This window comes from Sorex fumeus, unplaced genomic scaffold (assembly GCF_029834395.1).
Source record: "Sorex fumeus unplaced genomic scaffold, SorFum_2.1 ptg000037l, whole genome shotgun sequence".
In the NCBI taxonomy this organism is placed as follows: Eukaryota; Metazoa; Chordata; class Mammalia; order Eulipotyphla; family Soricidae; genus Sorex; species Sorex fumeus.
The window spans coordinates 17,112,057-17,135,960 of NW_026606094.1; the positions used below are offsets into that span (position 1 = coordinate 17,112,057).

Here is a 23,904-nt window from a genome sequence, read left to right on the forward strand (position 1 = left end):
AGAATTATTTTGAAAGTGCTAACATTTTTATGGCAAATAGTAGCAGGATACATTTAAATATTAGACAAGCCATTTGGTTGAAAAATTTCGCAGAATGAAAAAACAAATAGTTTAGCAATTTCAGGTCATTATAAATAGGTTTTATATGTCATACACAGATGATATTCTTATATCCTGTTATATACGCCTAAGTTAACTTTGGCTATATGTAAATATTCAGAATCTAGTTGTTATGAGATATTATAAAGATGTTCTTATGTTTGATGTAACAAATGAAAGAGACTATACAAGGGAGATAAATATAGCTGTTTATTAGAATTAAACTGGACAATTTAAAGTGCATTTGTATATAAAGCACTATTATATTGGGAATTTAAGATTTTTAAAAAAAGCCTTTTAAGTAATTGATAGGAGTAAAACCTATGTTTCAACTCAAAAGAACATTTGTTTTAACTATCAATTTAATAAAGCACTAAAAATAACTATTGGGGCCAAGTATGTGATTTCATAGTAAAGCACATGCTTTAAACTTATGAGGTCCTGGTTTCAACCTCTGATACCACAAACACATGTAATAATAACTATTACCCCAAAAGCATATAAATCATCAAATCAAACCAAATTAATTTGGGGGAGATCAAAATTATCAATGAGAACACATAACAAGAGAATTTACTATCGATTCATCTGCAACACAATCTCCATGTTTTAATAACTATATATCACTGTCACTGTCACTGTTCTCTCATTGTTCATCGATTTGCTCAAGCGGGCCCAGTAACTTCTCCATTGTGAGACTTGCTGTTACTGTGTTTGGCATATCGAATGTCATGGGGAGCTTGCCAGGCTTTGATCTTATTTTAATTTGGTTTAATTTAACATAAAAATGCAACACTGGAATGTGTTTAAATAGTGTTTCTCAAGAATCCCACAGTAGTAGTAGCAGGGACGGATTTGCATTTAAGATTCAGGCATTAAGGGCCAGGGATGGCTCAGCAGTAGAGCAAATGCCTTGCATATGTGAAGCCCAGATTCAATCCCGAGCACAACAAAAATAAATTAACACTTACAAAATACAAATTTTTTGTAAAAAAAAAAAAAGTCTTAACAATCTCCCCACTCTCCAAAAAAAGGATAAAGTTCTAGGGGGAGGGAGAGGGGGGAGTCAAATTCTGAATATGGAAATTTTAGTATTAAAAATTTAATGCAATTTAAATGCATAATTTGAATGTAATTTGTCAATATTATTCCACATTCTCTGTAAAATTAACCAATTAACAAGGCATTTTAATCAAAAACTATCATAACATTTTAATTAGAGTAAAAATGCATATTCTTAGTTAATTTAAAGTTTGCAGCTAAAATGAATGTATTCTGCAGCTAAAGAAAATACATATTTAAAGCATTTTTCTTTTAATCTGCTTAAGGGCACCCCAGTTTAGGTTGTTCACCCAAAGCTTTGTCCTAAATCTAAATAATTCATTCAAGCAGCAGATGAATCACTCAACCTAAAAGCCTCTTCAAATGCCCCATTCTTGAAACTTCTGGAACACTTGTCAAAACAGTAACTGTTCTTTGAGTATAACCCTACCAGTAGCCTTTTGAGTTTCTCTCTGTCCTAATCCTCTCTTTGACTATGCCTTCTAAACAGGTTCATTCCTCACTGGTCTTTTTCCCTCTATTAAAGTGTCTACTCCTGTCCGGATAAGCGCTGACTGCCATCATCTGTGTCTCAGGAAAAGATTATAGGACCCTCCCTACTGAATGTCTGTGGAATAAGCAGAGAAAGTGAAAATAGTGCAGGAATATAGGAACATAGACAGAAGGTGTCTAACTACTGTGTGGGTTTATTCCCTCAGGTCTCTATTAAAGACACTTACTCTAACCTATTAACAGATAAACACCAACAAGAAGCTGGTTTAAATAGCCATTGAAAAACAACATATTTTGGAGCAAGAGGCATATCCAAAGAAATAGAAATATGTACTAAAAAAGAGACATTTAATTTTGTGTGTTACGTGTGTGTGTGTGTGTGTGTGTGTGTGTGTGTGTGTGTCAAAATGTCCCTCAGTCACTGTAACCTAGGATGAAGTTTAAAAGTTAGAAGTAGTTAACATTTCACATATTAAACCATGAAGGTTTAGTTATAGGAAAAAGACCTCCAGAAATCAAAAGACTGAGTTAAACAGTGCAAAGACTGGGTTGCTTCATGAGAATCTTATCATGTATTTTTCCAAGCCTGTAGAAGAAAAAAAAAAAAAGGAAAACACTCTCCAGTTTTAACACAAACTAAAGATAAATATTTATGAAGGAAAACAAATCCCGCAGCATTCCATACAGATTTCCAAGCAGTCTGATGATTCACAACAGGCATCCATGATGCCACAGTCCATGTCACAAGGGCAGTTACAGTCTTCCCCCATCTCATCTCCACAGCAACAGCAGCAGGCTTCGGAGGTGCAGATGCCACATGAAGCTTGTCCCAGAACAATATTGCAGAGGGTCAGAAATTCACAGAACAAGCAGGCCAGGATGCAGTGGACACAACAGTCTTCATTTCAACCATGAGGAGAAAGCATGGTGGAGAAAAAGAAGAAACAAATTATGTAAACCATCAACACACAATTTAATCAATTCCTCTTAAGCAATTCAGACCTAATGACATGCAGTTCTTTTGTGGGCTGGAAACTCAAAAAGAAACAAATTCAATTCTAGATGAGTAATTCTACTTATTTATTTGGGAGGCACTATGCTCACAAGCAATGCTCAGGAGGCCTGGGGGCCTCTTCTGGTGATTCTTGGCCTGTGAAGCTGAGGATCCAATGCAAGGATGGATGCAATCCTATGGATTTAATAGTGCTGAATATTCAGGTCCTGGCCTATTTCTAACAGATAATTTATAACACAGTAACACTGCTTCCTGTTTCTGTGCAATGCTTCTAGTTTTCTATTTTCTGAGATATCTCCATTGATTACCCAGGCATCAGAGTGGCACTCACGGTCCTCCAAGGCCACATCCAAGCAGCACCGATAGAGATTCAGCAACTTGTGGGTATGGCCTACAGTGCTGTACTCACTTCAGGGGACCATGTGGTGCTAGGTATGGAACCAGGGTCAGTTGTATGCAAGGCCTGTTCCTTAATTTCTGTCCTATCTCTCTGGCCCTACAAGCAGGTATGGAATTGGGAGAAAATGGTCTTATTATATTGTCTGCATGCAGGTAGATTACTTTGATTCTCTGTAAACAGTTCTTAAATCCTCTACTCTACAATGTATCTTACCTGTTTTATTTTATTTATTTAATCTTACCTGTTTTATTGCCTTTCATTATATTGGCCCAAACCCACCCATTTCCTTCAGAAAGAAATTTGTTTCAACTGATTGAGCTACTTATTACAAAGATAGAAGAAAAAAACAGACTTAGTCAGAATATTATTAAATAATAGATTCAGTAGTTAAGTTGGAATTTATTAAACTGGGATCAACATATTTTATGGTTTAATTAAATTAGTTCAATTTCATGTTCCCAAATTGATCTTATGTCACAAGAATTTTAAAAACAAAAAGAGAAACTCTGGTTAGGTCCAACCATCCTTTCTAGAAGAGGTATTTAGTTTTGTTTTTTTTTTTTAACTGTTTCTCACAGATACTTTATACTGATATAGTAACTCTGCTTTTCTACTTCTTAGGTGGCAATGCTTAGGATTTATATTTTCTGAAATATCTCTATTAATGCTTCTTATATAATGATGCTTACCAAACTTCACAAAGGAGAGAAAACAGATTACAATTAAATATATTTAGTATACCATATTCCAGATTTGTTCCTTTTGAACAACTGAAAAATTCTGTCTCTGAAGAACTCTAATACCAGTAATTAAGATCAGCCCTATAGACAGTTGTGAAATTTTATAACACCTGTACATTTTTACTAAATTATTTTTAATATGTTGTATAATGTAATGTTCAACAAATGTACTACTTCTTATAATAGTAACAATAAGCAATAATCTCCACTCTTTCACTATCATAAACCTCCGCATTTCTGAATTTGGCATTTAAACAGAGAGTCTTTGATAGAGATTTAGCAACTGGTGTATAACTGAAAATGGGAGTAGGATGGAATTATGTTCTCTGATAGTGCTGGCTGAATAGGAAAGAATGATCTTTATAAAACGTTACACAACTTCTAAACATAGAGGTGAGATTAAAGAAAATATGTATCATAACAGGGACTATCCTTCAGGTAAAGAAAAGCAACTGTACTTGGCATAGTATGTCTTGTCTCAATAGACTCTACAAGCCTCTCTATAATCATCCCATCATTAAAAACACAAATCCTTAAAGTCTCTCCCCTCCACTTTACCTATAGACTCTTAACTCTGTGGTGTCTAATATTGAAAAAAAGAGATGAGAATAGAACTTTGTGAAGCTTCAAAAGAACTCAAAACAAATTTCAGAATACTTTGGTTGTTGCAGTATTAGATTTTAATCCTATACATCTTCCTTCCATTATCCTGAGTGTCACATTATTTTCATATGCAATGATCTCTAGAAAATTGGCTTAGTTACCAGAGTTCCCAGGTTCCTCTTCCAATGTCCTTTAATATTTTTAGGAGTAATCCTATCAGGAGAATCTGAAGACAAGTACATAAATCCAAGACTATAGTATAGAAAAAAATTTAGTTTTTTTTGTCTTATTATCTTATCTAATGTATCTATTCAGGCTTTTTTTTTAAACACACACACTCCTGTTTTATTTATTTTGGGGTCACACTTGGCTGTGCTCGGAGAATCATACATTAAAAAATATTAGATATTAAGGCACCATGATTTTCATAGCTTATACACACACACACACACATACACACACACACACACACATTAATCTCTACGCTATGGATGCACTTGAAGTCCCTTACCCTGTTATCTTCCATCCCTCTCATTATCCTCCTTGGTTTCTTTCCTTCTTTTTCTTTCTCATTCCTATGTTCAAGGGTGAATGGTAGTCTGAGCTTCCCCCACTTGAGACCATGCATTCTTTCTTAGTGTTATTTTTCTATATGAAATTGATACCATTTTCACATGATGGTTGATGGAATGAGAAATTACACTATAGTAGTTTTATGTTAAACATCCTTATTTACTGTAAACTTGGACCTATTTTAAAGTTTGCTAGCTTTCGCGTTTCCATTTCTTGGTCATGTGTCTACTAAGTGTTCATACTTCATCCCCCCACCCCCCACTGAGTTCCAGAAGTTATTCAAATATTCAGATACCAGTTCCTTCTAAATTATGGTCACTCTTTCTTGGTACACGGTTTTTCAAAAAAAAAAAAGGGAGCTTAAGAGATAGTATAGCAAGTAGACACTGGTCTAACAAGCAGTCAACCCAGGTTCAAACCCCTGCATTCCATATGGTACCTGGAGTGATCCCTGAGAGCACACCTAGATTATCAGTCAGGTATGGCAAAAAAGCAAGCAAAATAACAACAATAACAAAAAATGTAAGGGCCAGAGACAGGAGTGCTCTGGGTTCTCAGGTCTGCAGGTGAGTGGGAGTTATCAGGGCTGCATTGAGTGGTGCTGTGAATGTGCTGCAGTGGGTTGAACTCAGGACCGCACAGGTGCAAGGGATGTGATCTGCCATTTCAGCTAGTGACTTGCTCCCAGTATGGGACTTTTCTCAGGTAAAATAACAACAAGACAAATGAGTACACTTTTATACAATGAGAGTCTGATTTGATGAAGAAGTATCCAAATAAAATTAACTGAGTCAGAAGATTAATGGTCCAGGAAATGAAGAGGTAGATGCTTGATAAATTAGTCAATGAACAAAATTCTTGTAGCTGCATGAAATAAAAATATTAAGTGCTGGATTCAAAACAAGACAGTACGGCCATTTCCATATAGAAATAAGGAGAAGAAAGCAGGAAGGAGAGATTCAACATGATGATGCAAAGTCAATAGTCCTCAAAAAGAAAAGATAGGAGTGACAGTCTATGCTAAAGTCACTACTGCTTATAGGAGATACTCATTTGAGTATTACTATCTCTTCCATATCATAGATAATGGTATTTGCTACATAGAAGTTAGAAGCTCTAAGCCAAAAAAATGAGATTTCCCAAGCTGCTACTTCAGTCAACAATTTCTACAAATTAGTCTGCTGCAATGTCTCTATTTTTAGTAGGCAATGAAAAGAATGTAAAATTGCTTATCTCTTAATAGATCAAATACTCCTTTTCTAGCCTTTTCTTCTATAACATTATCTGATTTCTATAATGAGTCACTGTTTTGCATAGAATGGGAAGCCTGGCATTATATAAAATGATTTATTTGCTATTTTCAGAATTAAGAAATATGTTTCTTAGGTGCGAAAATATTTTCATCATTCACTTAAAATATTTAAGAAGATTTCTTGGTATAAAATTCTATTTTAACCTATTTACAAATATTGAATTCTATCATCATTCTGAAGAAGCAATACTGGCCTTCTATATCTACCAATGCAGAGATAGTATTACAGAACATTTTATAATTTGCCCAAAGTCAAAGGCATAGAAGTCATAGAGACAGGGTTAGTAGCTTTATCACTCATCATAAATTGTGTGTTGTTCATCTTCCTGGGGGCCCGCCTGAGCAGCTATACATCCAATACTTTCTCATGTTTCTTGCTCATTTCCTTTTAACTTGTGGCTCATATTCTTTGTTTTTTCAAAAGATAACGGTGAATTTCAGTTTTAATGAAGAGTTGATGGTATATGTGAACCTTCCATAAGAAAGAAAAAAGTTTGACTTGGAGAACTGATACACACATCACATGTGGAAAGAGAGTAGAAAAAAAAAGGCATCTACTTTAAAAAACAGACATCTACCAAATACAGACACTTACAACCAATAGATACTTAAAATGTTATATATATATATATATATATATATATATATATAGAGAGAGAGAGAGAGAGAGAGAGAGAGAGAGTCATCTATAAGCCCTTTACAGATTAGAAGAGTAAATCAGGCTACTCTGAAAAACCATCCCTAGTAACTGACACTTCAAGAAGCCACAAACCAAAATGCAAAATAGAGATTAGTCAGCAAGATGCATTTACAGAGACATCTAGAAAGAAAAAAAAAACGAGCATTTTTCTGTATATCCTAAATAGAGAAATACCCACATTGACAATAATAAAAAAGAAATGAAAAAATACTTCTTTGCAATCTATCAAATTAGGTTTAGTCTTCAAGCCCAAGTTCTGCCCTAAACACATATAGTGCTTTTTATTTTTTTAATTTATTTTTTATTAGTGAATCACCGTGAGATACAGTTACAGACTTACAAACTTTTGTGCTTGTGTTTCAATCATACAATGATCAAGTATCTATCCCTCCACCAGTGTCCATATTCCACCACCAATGATCCAAGCATCCCTCCCACCACCCCCACCCTGTCCCCTCCAGCCCACCCTGCCTCTGTGGCAGGGCATTCATTCCCTTTTGCTCTCTCTCTCTTTCTCCTTTTGGGTGTTGTAGTTTAAAATCTTGCTTTTTTGGTCTCTCTGTCTCTACTGGAGTCTTAAAACCATGTTCTCTCTTGAACACTTTCTCTATTTCTCTTCCCTCAGAACTTTCTAAGCAACTTTCCATCAAAACTATTAAAAAATGAAATAAAATAGGTCAAATCAATTAAATCTGATGCTTAGTACTTGCCCCAAATAGTTTTCTTTTCTACTGCCTAGAAGAGTAGTTTGATTGTGACTTGGGAGTAATTAAAAGGTTAAGGAAAAAAAGTCCAGATGTTTTTAGTATTTTAGTATTTAGAGATTTTAGTATTACCACCCCTACCCTATCCCAAGGGAATCAAGAATTACAAAAGACTCAAGATACTGGTTTTATTTGAAACAAAGAGAGGATTATACAAAATGCTACAACCAAGAAGACTTGAATAGAAAACCAAAGTTTAGAAAAAAAGGGTTCCTCTGCATTGGTGCAGTTCACTGTCAGAAAGAATTCTAATTCCCCTGTTCTTGAGGTTTTTCGTTTTCATGGTTTCATTTAGTCATATGTACAGTTTTGCTGAAAGTATTTAACCTCTGAGAAGCCAACTAGGTTCTGGGAAGAATGCCTGACCCAAAATGGGCCAAGCAAGAATTGCACAATTCAGTGTACTACTGAGAGACGAGCTCAACACCAGACTGACAGCTACTGTAAAACAAAGGCACATTCAAGTAGTCCAAGTAACTAAAAAGAAAGCATAAAAGGACATTTTTTAGCACAACATTTGAAAACCTGTTAGGAAATCACTGCAGACACAAACCCAAACAAAATTTCTGAGTCCCAGGAGAGGTCATCAGCATGAAATCCATGCAGATGGCATATCCAGTAGTTTCTAGCTTCCCAGTAGAATGAAGGTAATAACTGAAATCTACTTCATCTTCCATCTTAAAAGACTAGTGAAATACCTATGACTCATACAAGAAGCTTTGTTCGATTTAAAATGAGACTGAGATTACTATGTATAAGAGTATTTTAGTTTAATAATACAATTATCTCAAACTGATTTATGCAATTACATGTGGTCAAAAAATATACTATGAGGAAAACCTTTAGTTATAAAAGGAACCCTTATTTAGAGACACCGGGAAACTATTTACACAATAAACTCAGTTCTTATTCTGAGTCAGAGTTCTATTTCATCTTTGGTTTCCTTCTTCTAAGGTGTGTTATGACAGGTGCTTTGAATTTCTTGGAACAAAGACACTGAACAGCAGAATACACAGAAGGACAAAGTGCAGTGGATTCTGAGAATAACCCACAACCCACTTTTCAGCAAGTGCAGTTTTGTTTGTTTTATCTTGACTAATCACCAATAAAGTTTCCTATGATTTTAAAGCGCTTTAAAATAACTTCTTAATCATCACAAGCAACAGATTTTACAGTACCATTTTTAAGAGCCCAATGGTATGCCAAAGTGACAACTATATGTGAGAACATAAGCTGTCAGTTCTGGGTAATTAGCTCATTAAGGAACTACACTGAAATCAGATCTGACTCTAGCTTTACAACCAAGGGGCAGAGACCCCACAGGTGTTCTTAAGTTTTGAGAAGCTACAGCTCTTATCTGGGCTGGAGAGATAGCACAGGGGGTAGGGCGTTTGCACTGTACTCGGCCGACCCAAGTTCGATTCCTCCAACCCTCTCGAAGAGTCTGGCAAGCTACCGAGAGTATCCCGCCCACACAGCAGAGCCTGGCAAGCTCCCCATAACTTATCTGATATGCCAAAAACAGTAACAACAAGCCTCACAATGGAGACATTACTGGTGCCCGCTCGAGCAAATCGATGAACAACAGGAGGATATTGCTACAGTGCAGTTCTACAGCTTATATCTGCTCAGTTGGGGGACGGGGCCTCCTTGCAGAAGGGGCTGAAGGCTGATGAAGTGGACATATTTTTCTCTGCAGCTATAGCCTGACTGTGACTGTTGCTTCTCCATAGAGAACCAAAACCTCGAAGTTGAGTTTGGGTAATCCTGAATGGCAGCCAAGATGGCGCTGTGAAAATCCAGCTGTGAGGGACCAGACACAGACATCTCCAGGGAGATCTGCTCCTCAAGTGTTGGTGGGGTCAGGAAATATTTACTAACACAGCACGGTAGCTTAGCTCCTCATGCCAAAGGATGCATAGCACTTTGGCCTCTGGCCCTCAGATGACCAGCTGCCTGAATCTGGCCTGAAGCGAGCCTCTTACACAGAATCTTCTGGCACATTATAGTCCCCATGAGGAGGCTGAGCATCCCAGCCAGAAAGCGGTCAATATTTTCCTAGTGGGGAAGAAAGTGAAATAGGTCAGGAGGTAAAAAAGAAAGAGAAGAGCCATATTTTCCACTGCAACAGAGGGAAGACTGCACAATACTCTATTCGAACAATACTCTTTGTTAACTCAACAGATTGGGGAGAACCTTGATGAAAACAGCACCATCCCATAACCCCAAGAAAAGACTCCTCAATTCTTTCAACTCGCTTCTTCCAAATCCTGGATTCCATCCCATTCTGAGAGGTGTGAAATAAAATTTGTAATTTAAAGTACTTTACTTAGAGAGAATGTATAATTGTTTGCTTCTTTTATTTATCCAGCTGCCTGATCTTGGTTAATTCATCAACTATCCAAACTTGCAGATATCTGATGCAGTTTGTTGGATATAACTTAACTATAGCACTTGTTCAAGTAATTCTTCTAAAGAGTGACATTTCACAGCATCTCAGAAGGTAACACAGGTACCAGTACTTATTTTCTATGCTAGGAACTTTACACAGAAATCTGAATAAGAGTAAAAGTGTAGTTAGTGGAGGTGTTAATTTAAAAGATGTATATGTAAAGTTAAAATCTGGGCATAGAGGAGGAGGGAAAAAGCTGAAAATACCAGTGAAAATAATATTTGTATTAGTTTACTGAATCTCATTAGCCTTTAAGATCAGAAATTTCAGATCTAGAAATAAGAGTACTATCCTCAGAGGATCACTGTGAGGATGAAAAGAGACAATGTGTATAAAGTTCTTAATAAAGGATTTCTCATGGAACTACTTACTGATATTATTACTGTAATAGCAACAAAGATGATAGCAAGGTATTTATTTCCAAGAGGCCAACATCTTACGTACTGATCTTAAACGTTGACTTACTTTCTCACCAATACAAGGCCATTCTATTTTAACTGAAGAAGTTTATAAAAAGCTCTGTGTCTCTGTTCATAACTCAAACACTTAAAAAAAAAAAAAGGAAGAACTTAGAAGACAATTTCAAGAGACAGAAGCTTTGAAGACTGCAGCCAAAATCTGTCTGGAAAGACTTAGGGAATCCTGTACTTGGCTATAGCAGTAGATTTAAAAATAATAATCCATTTTTCCACATTTAAATTATCCACTTACTTTCTCAGAAAGCTAGAAAGCAAAAACAGTGACACTAAACTATACTGGAATCTATTCACTGTGAAATTATTTAACTGGTCAGTTGAAATATCTAATTCAAAATGTTTAATTAAGAATAAGGTTTAAATCATTTCTGAATAATAAAAGCTATTTAAAATCTTAAAGCCACTTTCCTACAAAGAACCAATTTCTAACAGTGAGCTGTTAATTTTAATATCATCTGTGGCATGGGCAAAGTACATAAAAATAAAACTCTAGTTGCACGAAAATATTTATTAAATTCAAATGAAAATCTCTCGCCAAAAGCAGAACTTAGTATTTTGCCAATCTTAAACAATTACTTATTTAACAACTCAAATCTCTATTTCATCTTTTGTTTTTATTTATCATATATTTTTACTTTTGACAATGAAGACAATACGAGTGTGTGTGTGTGTGTGTGTGTGTGTGTGTGTGTGTGTGTATGCTCTGGTATAGTGAATATATACTTCATATTAGTTTCAGTTGTAAAACACGATTCAGTATCTATATAATTATGTAATGATCGTAAGTTTGTCTAATATCTGTCATCATAGTTCAAAACCCGATTTTTGAAGCTTTTGCAACAAACATTAAACCTGCATGATATTTATATAAGTGAAAGTTTTGGATGGCTGTTTTTATTTATGTTTAACTGTTTAAATTAGTGTTTCCTAATGTGAGTAATATTGCCCCTATTGGTGGCATGAAACAATGGAGTGTGTGTGTTATTTGTTTGTTTAAAGAAGGCAGATTTTTCAGGAAAAAACTACCATTTGCAGACCCTCAGACCAGTTTTACTAGAAATCCAATCCGTTATGGGACAACTAGGAAAAAAAAAGTCAGGCCTCTTTTATAGAAACAGTGGACTCTGGCACTGTAGGCTCTGCAGTGTTCTGTCACGGTGAACTCTTTCCCTGTTGGTTACTGTCCTTTGTCTATGAGCATAAGCCTACTCCGAATCTCAGCTAGGCAATCTAGAGGTGCTGGGCAGTAGCCAGTCCTAAAAGAATTCAAACTCCTTTCTGGGGCACGCTGAACAGAAGGGGGGTGGGGAATGGGGAGAGAGACAGACAGACAGACAGACAGACAGATAACAGAGACACAGAGACAGATAAAGATAGATAGATAGATAGATAGATAGATAGATAGATAGATAGATAGAGAATGTCCAGTGGACCCTAGATGTGTGCCAAGGAGTTGCTGGAGAGGCAGTCTGGGAAAAATACTTAAAGAAATAAAATGTATATTCAAAGGACCTTGAGACTCTAAGCCTGGCAAAGAGAGGACTTTGAAAAAAAGAGCTCCAGCCAGATACTATAGTGTGTTCATTGGAGAGAACTCAGATCCTATTTCATTTTTCTTCACGATAAACTCCAAACATATATCAATTTACAAACCCCTTAACTACATAATTATATATTAATGATACATGCAGTTTATGAGCAAGCATGGAGTTCTTACACACAACTGCAAAGTTAATACCATCTCAAGCAGCTACTTGTATCCAGACCCTAGTACCTTGTTCCTTTAGTTCACTCACTTCTTAAAAACTGTTCTCTCGGGGCTAGAGTGATAATACAGTGAAGAGACGGCCTGCCTTGCATGCAGCTGGCCCAGGTGTGACCCTGGCATCCTATGGGGTCCCCGAGCACCACCAGGAGTAATTCCTGAGCACAAACTGAGCATAAACTCTGAGCAATGCCTAGTGTGGCCCCCAAACAATAAAGAGATTAACAAACAAAACCAACAACAACCCTTATCTCAAAACCTGGTGTAATGCACAGCACCTACAGTCTCTTGAGCAAGAACTCTCTAATCTCACTAGTATGCACACAATCTACAGGAATTCTTGTTCTCCAAGATAAAATTAAAATGAGGACAAGTGAGGCCCTACTTTTCTCTCATTTCCCAGTAACATTTTACAAGTGAAACTAAGTCTCCTGACTGAATTCATTCCTTCAGGAAAACAACCTGCTTCTTTAGGTAGAGGCCACTTACTTTTACAATCTTCCTGGATCTGAAAGACATAAAGCTCATTCCGGCCTACGTTCCACAGCAACCTACGAGGGCAGCAGGGGTCAATTCTTAAGCCAGTACATAGCAGATGTCAGTGTGGACAACTGGCCACATATAACTGATGAGGAAAGTAACTACACGGGGCAGGAAGTCATGTGGCACCTCATTTGTTTTCCTTTAGGCTCAGGGTTGAGCAGTATTCACCTCACCAACTTCCTTCCTTCTGTGGCTCCCCAAGTATGTTCTCTGACACCAAAACCATATGCCTGCCTCTCAGAAGAATGCCCTAATCAAGTAAATGGGCTTCTTTCTAAAAATTCTCTCCATTCCAACCACTAAAACGGAGGCCAGAGTGACAGTACAGTGGGTAGGGCACTTGCCTTGCATGTGACCAATCTGGTTTAATCCCGACACCACAAAAGGTCTCCCAAGTCTGCAAGGAGTGATCCTTGAGCATAAAGCCTGGACTAAGCCAGGCTAAGCACAGCCAGGTGCGGCCTTAAAACCAAACCGTGATATGAAGATAGGCAATTGAATCTTCTTTCACAGGAAGTATGGGCTTCTGGATCAGCTGCCTCTCCCATGCCTTGTGGGTAGAAGTCATTCAGGAACTCTATTCTCTGTTACTGTTTTGTAGAACCCTGGAGCATATGTGCTGTTCAATAAAACAAAACAAAACAAAACAACAAAAGAAGTGCCCCTATGTGGAAGCCAGAAACACTGGAATGCCAGAGGAGAGGTGGGGGCAAGCTCTTTTTTAGGAGATAACAGTCAGCTGGAGCAAGGGAGCATGCAAAAGTTAGGTAGTCAGCCACCGGATGTGCGTTCAATTCAATCCCTTTTCCTCAGGATGACTTCCGAGAATAGGCAGATTAACTTCTTCACATCAGGTCTAGGAATTCCAACTGGCAGCCTCAGTGCTGATCCCCAGAGCTGGTGAGTCAGAGTCTCCAAGCACTAAAAGAGCATTTCTCATTTTGCTGTGTAGCCTTCTGTGTGAGTCTTGTGGACGTGGCTCCCCTGTTTTTTTCAAGGCTGTTTAGGGTGGAGGTGACACGGAGGACTGACCTCTCAGATGCAGAGCTTAAAAACTGGGATGTTAAGTCTGGGATTCAAACCCTCTCCTCCTCGGGGAGAAACTCTGGGCGTTGCATTCCTCTCATCTGTAGCTCACAACACCAAGCGTGGTGTTTATGGAGAGTGTCTCAATCTTTCCTACCCGCTACAAAACTTTCTTTGTTTTGTTTGGGTTTTTTTTTTCCTCCTTTGCTCAGTGAGAAAACATGGAGGAGTGGCTCAGCTAGCTTTTATTTTATTCATTCATTTATTTATTTTTTAAAATTTTTATTCGTGAAACACCATGAGGTACAGTTGTAGACGTACAACTTTTTGTGCTTGGGTTTCAGTTATACAATGATCCAGTACCCATCCCTCCACCAGTTCCCATTCTCCACCACCAATGATCCCAGTAGCCCTCCCACACCCCCTCATCACCCCCCCCATCCCACCCCGCCTCTGTGGCAGGGCATTCCCTTTTGTTCTCTCTCCTTTTCAGTGTTGTGGTTTGCAAAAGAGGTTCAGAGTGGCCATCATGCTCGGTCTATAGTCTACTTTCAGCATGCATCTCCAGTTTTTAGATGATTTTTCAGAACAAACTGCTCGTAGGTAGTGGTGGCTTCTGTGTTCATGGCAGTGTGGGAGTAAACAACACACTCGAGGAAGCTGACAGAGACTACAGGGCTGGAATCAGCCACAACAACTCTCCCCAGTCACCTGACTGTCCCAGAGTCCAAAGGGCAACTGTGCAAACCAAAGGGCTGAGAGGCCAGAGCAGTGACTTCCTGCAGGCCTGGGGGAAGGCCAGGGCAACATCCCCAGCAGGATGAGTTTTGCTTTCAGAACGGCCGGAGCCCCACTAAAGAGCACAGTGGTCTAACAGACACTCCAGGCAAGATGAAGTACAACGCTGAGTGAAAAGTGACAGTGAAATGAGACACCAAAGTACCTTTCAAAGCCGCACACAGGAAGCAAATCCTGTTATTTATGGAATTAATTTGTGACACTGTGATGGCTTTGTCACTCCTTGCACATGCCTCGCTCTCTAGCCACGTTACGCAGTCCTCCTGTCTTTGATTTTCTAAGGCACCGTCACAAGCCTTAGAGGGAAATGATAATGTGTACCTACGTCCACCAGAATTTACTGGCCAAATAATCTCAGAGCCCAGAAAACCTAGTAACATGCTATTTGCAGTGCTCTGAAATGGGCAAAGGCATATGAACTTCATTTGCTCATATAATAAAATTATTGTAGCTATGCCTATTACTTTAAATTGTGGAAAAGATAAAAATAAAACCCCACTTAGTGAGCTGTCTCCGAACTTTATGCAGTTCATCTGGGCCACCCCCCCCAAAATGAGCTTTGTTTGAGTCAGAGCTCATTACCTTCTGGCACAATTCGGGCAGGTAAGTGCCAGAAGTACCCAGAATAAATGTGTCTGTTGGTGGCTGTAAAGTAACATCTTGGGAGCACAAAACAAAGATATTTTAATTTATGTTCATGTCTGTTTCATGGATGGCAGAGATCTAAATATAACCCTCAATAGTAACTGGAAAATTAAAATGTGTTCTAATCTTGATTTCGTCACTAATTGGCAAAGTGACCTTAAACAAGTCATTTTACACAATATCCTTAGTTGTATAGTGAAAAGGAGAATGACCTCCAAATTCCTTTCAGGCACTGCATTTCTACAATTGATACCATCTATCTTAAGTTCTAGCTTAAGGTTGTTCTGTCATCTTGCACAGGGCCATTGCTGGTGTTATAAACACAATGTTCAAAGCACAATTAATAAATAACTTGACTCCAAATTGGCTATGACCTACGAGCAGATAGACTATGCAGCTGTCACAAAGGCTCCTGGAGGGACATTCTGTAGAACTAATGGTGCATCCTTAAAATCAGCTTCAAAGAAGTGATAGTGTAAAGCATATACTGGGCGCTAAGAACATAGTAGGGAGATAGAGTCTTATTAAGTCAGAAAACTTCCGAAAAGTACTAAGTTTATAAACACTGGGGGAAAGGTGAAGAAATACAATCCTCATTCCTAACCAGTATAGGAACACAGTCTTGATAGCTCTCGGATCTAGAATGAAAGTGCCAGGCAGTGCCCATGCTGCAGAAGCCAATCTCTAACACAGAGGCTTTAACACAGAGGCTGTTCAATAAAAATGCAATTTCAGTGTAGCATAGTAATGTGAGATGCAGATAAAACTCGTGATGCTGGGAGAACAAGTAAAAATTTGTAAAGCCGCATTTGGAAGATACCTAAAGACATCATCTCTTCATCATAGAGAATTTTATTAGATGGGCTTGGCTCATTTTATAGATGAAGAAAACGAGTTTCAAAAATTTTAATTGGCGTGAGGCAAAGCTACAATGAGGAAGATCCAAGGTCCAAAACTACTTGGAGTTCTATGTGACTCCAAAGCCTGTTCTCCTTACCATGGTTTTATATTCTATTTTATATATTTTTTTATTATATCCAGATTTTATTTTATCTGGTGGGAGGTGATGCTCAGGTCATCATACATGGTATCAGATGCTGGCGACGTAACCCCTGCACTATCTCTCTGGCCTCTAGGCTTTCTGATTTTGTATTTAGCAAGATTTTATATAATGCTCACTATGTTCCAGAAACTGCTATAAGCAACCTACAAATATTTATTCATTAAGCTCATGTTCAGATTTGGAAGATAGGGCTCTAGGGAAGGAGAAAGTGGAGGGGAGAGAAGGAAATCAGGGTGATTTCTGAATGCCTAGAAGAAGCCACTGTTACACATAAAAAGGAAAAAGCAAGAAATGGTTCTGATACAGTGGAAGGGTGAAACCAGATCAACGAACGTATCTAAGGTTAATCCAATCTGGTTATTTTAATCACATCCGTGGAAGAGGTATCCAATCAAGAATAGCTAACGGGCGGATGAGGGTAGGACATGACCGCAGATAAAAAGGAAGCCCAGGAAAAAAAAGATATAAGGACAGGATGCACACACAAAAAACAACAGGAAGAAGGAAGCTCTCGTCTCCTTGCCCACTCATCTATGCCCAGACAGACAGAAGGACCGGGTAGGGCTCATTTACCCAGACAGACAGCAGAAACAGCCAGGGCTCCTAAACCCAATGGAGACAAGGAAGTCTCACCCAGACACAGATGACCACGGCCAGAGACTAGGAAAGCCAGGATGACAGGGAACCACTGAATACAGTGGTAGAGGCCCAGTAACTGGTTACAGAGCAGTAAGACGCAAGAAGGAGATATAGGTGATGGATCCTCTCTGCTAGACAGACTCCAGATCAGGAATGTTGAAGGCAAGAATGGTGTAGAGACCACACCAGATCATGAACACTGGAAACAAAATCCAGCTGGGGGGGAGGGGAGGGGGAAGAAAGAGAGAGAGAGAGAGAGAGAGAGAGAGAGAGAGAGAGAGAGAAGAGGGAGGGAGGGAGGGAGGGAGGGAGGGAGGGAGGGAGGAGGGGGGAGGGAGGGAAGAGGGAGAAAGGGAGGAGGGAGAGAGGGATGGAAAGAGAGAGAGGAGGGAGAGAGGAGGAGGAGAGGAGAGGAGAGGAAAGGGGAGGGGAGGGGAGAGGAGGGGAGGAGAGGGGAGGGGAGGGGAGGGGAGGGGTGGAGAGTGACACACACAGTGACAGAGACAGTGTCAGAGACAGAGAAAGTGATGCCATACATGGGGAACCTGGATTTTTCTATTTGAACTGCATAATAAACTTTCTCTAGTATCTGCTTTTGTATTCAAATCTTTCCTAAGATTCTCAAGAACTCTCCCCTCAGTTACTAACAGTACCAGGCAGCGGAGAGGCTACACAAAGCACAGACAAAGGAACAGGAGAGTTTCGGAGACACAGTGGCTCCATGGGAATGCAGCATTGAAAATCAGTGAGAAAGTTTCTATTACTCCATTTGAAAATTGGGAGGCAGAGACCAAATCCATGGTAACATGGTGTCTGTGGGGCCAGGCAGGATGATTATTAAGGAGGTCAGATTAGGGGATCAGGCAGTGGTAGGAAGACAGAATTTGTATGTAACTCCCTGGCTTCTACAGCTGTTTATCAAGGAAGAAGCTCAGGAAGGAAAAACAGTTTGGCATAAAATTCTGGAGACCAGACATGGTCAGCCTGTGATGTCCACTGACTGGGTGATGTCCCAGAGGTAGCAGGAGACAGTGTTCTGGGGCTTGAAAGGAATTGGATGTGGACTCAAATTTCAAAGTCGAAAACCCTTACAGTGAGTTAAATTATTACATTATGCAGGAGAAATGTAACACGGAAAGGGAAAAGAAAAAAAAAAAAGCAAAACAGATACCAGAAGACAAGAGATTTAAAGAAAGGACAGAAAGGACGGAAGCAGGCAGCAGAGACAGGATTTAAAGTGGTTTCAGGAAAGGGAGGAGCCACCGAACAAGAAAGAAAAGTACTTTATGGAGGTCACGCCAGATACTTTTCAGCCAGAGGAATGCCAGTGAAACAGTAAGGATAAAAAAGAACAGCAGTGAGTAGAGGAATGATTGGAAAAAATAAGGAAGACACGATAGATAAACGCTTTCAAGATATCTGAGAAGAGGAAGAGAAGCTGAAAAACTACCAAGGAACACAGAGCTCTACAAACTATGGCACACAGTGTTTGACAAAAGAGCAGCTCCATGCTGTTGTCTGGATTAGAACACGGAAAAAGGACTTCAAAGGCTGGTGACTAAATCTAAATCTGTAGTAACTGTAACAGGGTCCAGGCGAAAGAGACACGCAACTCTCTGCAGTGGAAGGTAAATTTGAGCAGGTTCAGCAGCAGGCATGTTGGCTGGAGTTTGAGGTGATGAGACAGAGGAGACGCCTGAGAATGTGATGGCAAGTTCTGAAGATTGGTTCTTTTTTTTTTTTTTTTTTTTTAGAAAGAAGGAGCACAATGAAATAGGCATCATGGAAAATGGAAAAGGGCCAGTGAGCTTGTCTGTGCAGTTCAAGACTGTATCCCAAACTCTACAAAACAGGGCCTCTTACAGAGCAAAATGAATAGTTAGCTACTGGATAAATTCGTGACAGACAAAAGATTTGCTGAGTGATACTACAGCTACGCAGTTGAGACCACAGAGCACTGAGCGATTTTTTATGGTCATCATCGTTTCCTCAGGTGTTATTCATTACCTATAGATAATGTTTTCAGTAGAAAAGCAGATTATTTGAAAAGATAATGTAATTTTTTAAAAATTCTGAATGGTAGGTATGCCAAAATGAGAGGGTATGAATCAATTTAGAAGTTTTATCTAGGTCTAAATCTGGGTAAGGAACATAAGGATGGGAGGTAAGATTATTGAGGCTGAGAAGACAGTTAGGCCCAGACAGGTATGTGTGATTAAAAGCGTATTATTTTTTTAAAAAAAAGTAACAAAAAAAATCAAAGGCATGCTATTAAGATAAAAAATGGAACTCCCCTACGGAATCTAGTACACATGTCTGAGCAGTCAGATGGCAGACCCTTACTAAATAATATCCATTGATTTGATTAAATTCATTTTGATTGCCTGAAGTAATTAAAGATTACTTTGACTTCTCTCATCACTTCAGAGAACACATTTTCTAGGTCTCTATCATAGATTTTATAAACACTTTCTAAATAACTATTCCCTGTCACTCCAAAAGGCAATTTCTGTGTCCCCCACTCAGCATAATTATTAGGGAAAAAATAAACTTCAACTTCTGGTGTCAACTTTAAATTATGTTATGGTATGGGGATATTATTCCCCAAGAGGTCCAGTTCCTTCAGTTTGATTTCCCAAGAGAAGTAAGAGAAGAAATTTAAGCAGGTTTAATATGTCATTGGAAAACTAGTTTATTAATCCACCCTGCTTTTTCCTTTTCATTGTCTTTGGATTTCCCTCAAACTCTAAGATTTATCAGTCTTTTTGGAGACAACTACTATTATATGAGAATTTTCCTCTCAAGATAAAGTTCATGATCAATTTCTCTGCGCAAAGTGTTTTAAAATTATTTGATTTTCTGCTTCTAATTATCCATACATGGTAAAGGATATTTACTGCCTCCACGTTCCTTTGGTCAACTGTAAAAGAAGCCGGTACAAATTACCAGTTTTTGGAAAGGGATCCTATCTTGCATATCAATACAAATTTCAGCACACGACTGGCTTAGGAGTCCTGAAACAATTTTTTCAACAACAACCAAGCTTGTTTACTTTGATATATTTTGCTCCTGCACTTATTTTGGAGGGTGGGAACAACAGCACAGTGGGTAGGCTGTTTGCTTTGCACGCAGCCGACCCGGGTTCGATTCCTTCGCCCCTCTCAGATAGCCCAGCAAGCTACCAAGAGTATTCCACCCGCACAGCAAAGCCTGGCAAGCTATGTGTAACGTATCCAATATGCCAGAAACAGTAACAAGTCTCACAATGGAGACGTTACTGGTGCCCACTCGAGCAAATCAATGAACGACAGTGCTATTTATTTTGGAGAGTTAAATCAGTCTCACCAAATTGTGGCATGAAACTTATGAACTTATTTTTCTCCAAATCTCCATGACTTGGAATGGTTGACTATGCTCTGGTCGTCCAAATGTAAACACTGGTTGTTAAAATGTGAAACTGGAAAGAACAGCTACTCTGAGATTTGACAGTTTCAAATGATTTTATATATTTATTTTTGGGTGGTGAAAGAACTGAACTCAGGTCTCACACCACTGAGCTATTAACACGAGTCCTGATACAGTTGTCTTCACGGTGAAAATTTCCTTTGTTGTATATAGACACCTCTCCCCCCAGCCCCAAATAAATGCAATAAAATAGTGCCGGACAAATGGGACAGATGGATAATACAGCAGGTAAACCTTGAGGGAAACTGACCCAGGTTTGACCCCATATGGTCCCCCTCCCAGCACACCAGGAATGACTTCTGAGTGCAGGACCATGAGTCAGCTCTGAGAAACAGTAACTATGGTCCCCAAATTAAAATAAATGTTAAAAATGAGTTAACAGGTAGGCCAAGCAACAGTACAGAGGGTAAGGTGCTTGCCTGGAACAGTCCAGCCCACATTTGATCCCTGGCAGGCTTGGCAGCCATGATGCTTAAGAACAGAGCCAGGAGTAAGCACTGAGCACAGCTGGGGATCCCACCAAAGTGAAATCAAACAACAACAACAAAAAAACATTAAAATCTGTGCTCTCTGTATTTTGAAAACTGCAGGTAGAAATGAAAGTTTCCAATCCAAGAATGCCACAAAAAATTATAGTACAAAACTGCTTAGGGTACAAAAGGGACAGAACAGGCATTCTTGGTGTGTGTGTGTAGCTACCTTTAATGCTCAAAATAAAATATAAATATTATTAAAGGAAACTTATTATATTTAAATACTTATATATGTAAAGTTGAGTTAGAAAAAGATAATTTAGCAAATTAATAAGTTCTAATACAATCTATTTACTGCCTTGAACTAAAAATAGTGATTCATAAACAATGCTTCAAAATTTTCTGCAACAGCATCAGGGACAAAGGAAGTCCCAGGGACCACTTCAATTTGTAATTGAAGTAAATCCTAAATTTCTTTTAAAATATAATAAAATTAAGTTGATCTTTTTTCTTACTGAAGCTAATAGACCCTGAGCTGGAGGATCATAAGTGAATCTTTAAAATAGCTTACTCATCTATTTAACTTAATCCTTCTATATAAAAAAATCACTTTGTAAGAGCTTTTCAGAAATATGGCAAATTTTTTTTTAACCAGGAGCTCTTTATTCTACTTTATATTTTACTAGTTGATACTTACACAAGATTATAAGAGCTGTGAAAGGTTCTCAAACTATAATAGTTTAACACTATGTAAGTACTAAAATTAGGGGAAATATTTCAAGAGAAACTAGTATTTCTATGCTACAATTAATTTTTAGAAGTCAAGCTCTGGCAGGGTCATTTGAGACCGCAATTTACAAAAACAGACAAGGAATTCGAAAAAAAAATGATATCACTAAGATGGTATACACTGAAAAATCACTGACAAAAGTTAATAGTCTTAGAGATAAAATGATTTGAAATATTATCAAAACATAAAAGTCATGAATCAGGATTGGAGAAAAAAATCAGGTTGCTTGCCCTGCATAAGTCGGTCCCAAGTTCAGTACCTGATGCTGCTTGCCTCCCCTCAGTATCCCTGATACTCCCCATCACCACTCCCCCTACTATTGAACCTTCCAGACTACTTGACCAGGTATCTCTGGGAGCAGTCAAGAGCCCTCTGAGCACTATGTGAGAATCAAGTGCCTGCCCCTACCATAAATGGCAGGAATCACTACCATTTTGTTTTTTCTAAAGCACAGTAAATTAATACAGTATATGGAATTTCTACATGCGGTGGGTTCAAAAATAGCAAAAGAGAGACAGGCAAATTAATAAAAGTACAGAAAGTATACTTTGAAGGAACAACCAAATCTATTGATTTGACAAATTTGCTATTCAAATATGGAAGCTTCTCTTAGGCATGAACAGAACCTTGTAGTTTCTCACAGTCCTCTCTTTCTCCTTTTCTGGGTGGGGGGTGAGGGGGGTAGAGAGAAAGGAGGCATTTGGGTTAGACGCACAGCACTGCTCAGGGGTTGTTCCCAGCAGTGCTTGCGGATACATGTGGTACAAAGCATCAAACTGGGTTGGTCACATGCAATGTAAGTGCCTTAATGTCTGGACTCTCTCCTGCAAGAATCCTTTTCTTTTCTTTTTTCAAAAGTTTCATGTTGAAATTTAATTCCCACCCAGTATTATTAAATATTTTAGTCTTTGTTAACAAAAAGAAACTCTGTACTGTTGCTTGGCCTACCTGTTTGACTTTATAGAGATATTGATGGGGACACACAAAGCTTCATTTTGAATTGTAAAACTATACTAATAAACCACTGTGAGGTAAAAATGAATGAAAGCCAACAATAAAATGTACAGAGTTGGGCAGGAAGGAGAGTTCAAGAGTATAGGGCACACAATTTGCATGCACAAAGCTTGAGTTTGATTCCCACATTTCATGGTCATCAAGCATCGTCAGGAGCAATACCTGAGCATCAAGTCCAGAGTAACTACCCCTAAGTACCCCAGATGTGGCCCCCAAATCCAAAACCAAATAAGAATATAGTAGCATCCAAAAGGTGTAACGACAACTATATATACATATATATGCATATATATATATATATCTGGTTTAGTTTAGAATTTTTTCTTTCCTCCAGATTGTCAATGGGCAGTGTAGATCATATGGTATTTGGACATAAATTAAGGTATGAACTACACATCAACATTCAATACATTAACCAATTTAAGTATTTTTATTTCTTTAAAATGAAAAATGGAAACTCATATTTTTATAAAGGCAAAAATCTTAGACTAGTGTAGTAAAAAATCTAGGCTAAGTGAAATACAAAATATAAAGAAATGTTTTGCTTTGGTTTTTGGTTTGAAAGCCACACCCAGTGGTGTGCTCCAGGCTTACTCCCGAATCTATTCTTAGGGATCACTTCAGGAGAGGTAAGGGATCAAATTTGGGTCAGCCACATGCAAGGCAAGTGCCTTACTGAATTGTACTATCTCTCTGGTTTAAAACTGTTACTTATCATCTTCTGAGATAAAATTTTACTGTAAGTGGTCTCAAAATATTTGAAGAAAAAAAAATCATGGTTAATGAAAAGACTGTGGTACTATTTTTCCCTGTGTATACAACTCTCTAAATGACAGACTCATGAGTCATCAGACAGCTTTTGTCAGAAGATTGAAAACATCCTGCAAATTTTGTCTATATTCCTAAAATTTCTTCCTTTGAGAATTACAGTATTAGGCAGTGTCTAGTTCCATTATTACAGCTATGAAAAAATTTTCTATAATCCTTCTAAAATG

General features: G+C 38.3%; 1 protein-coding gene across 1 annotated transcript in view; it reads right to left on the reverse strand.

The window, feature by feature from the left end:
- Positions 1-388: 388 nt before the first annotated feature.
- MDFIC (MyoD family inhibitor domain containing) overlaps positions 389-23,904 on the reverse strand; it is a 94,675-nt gene continuing 71,159 nt past the window's right edge. The window contains exon 4 of the mRNA XM_056118227.1: positions 389-2,551. Within this exon, the coding sequence (XP_055974202.1) occupies positions 2,304-2,551 (248 nt within the window). The 3' untranslated portion in view covers positions 389-2,303. The remainder of the gene's footprint in view (positions 2,552-23,904) is intronic.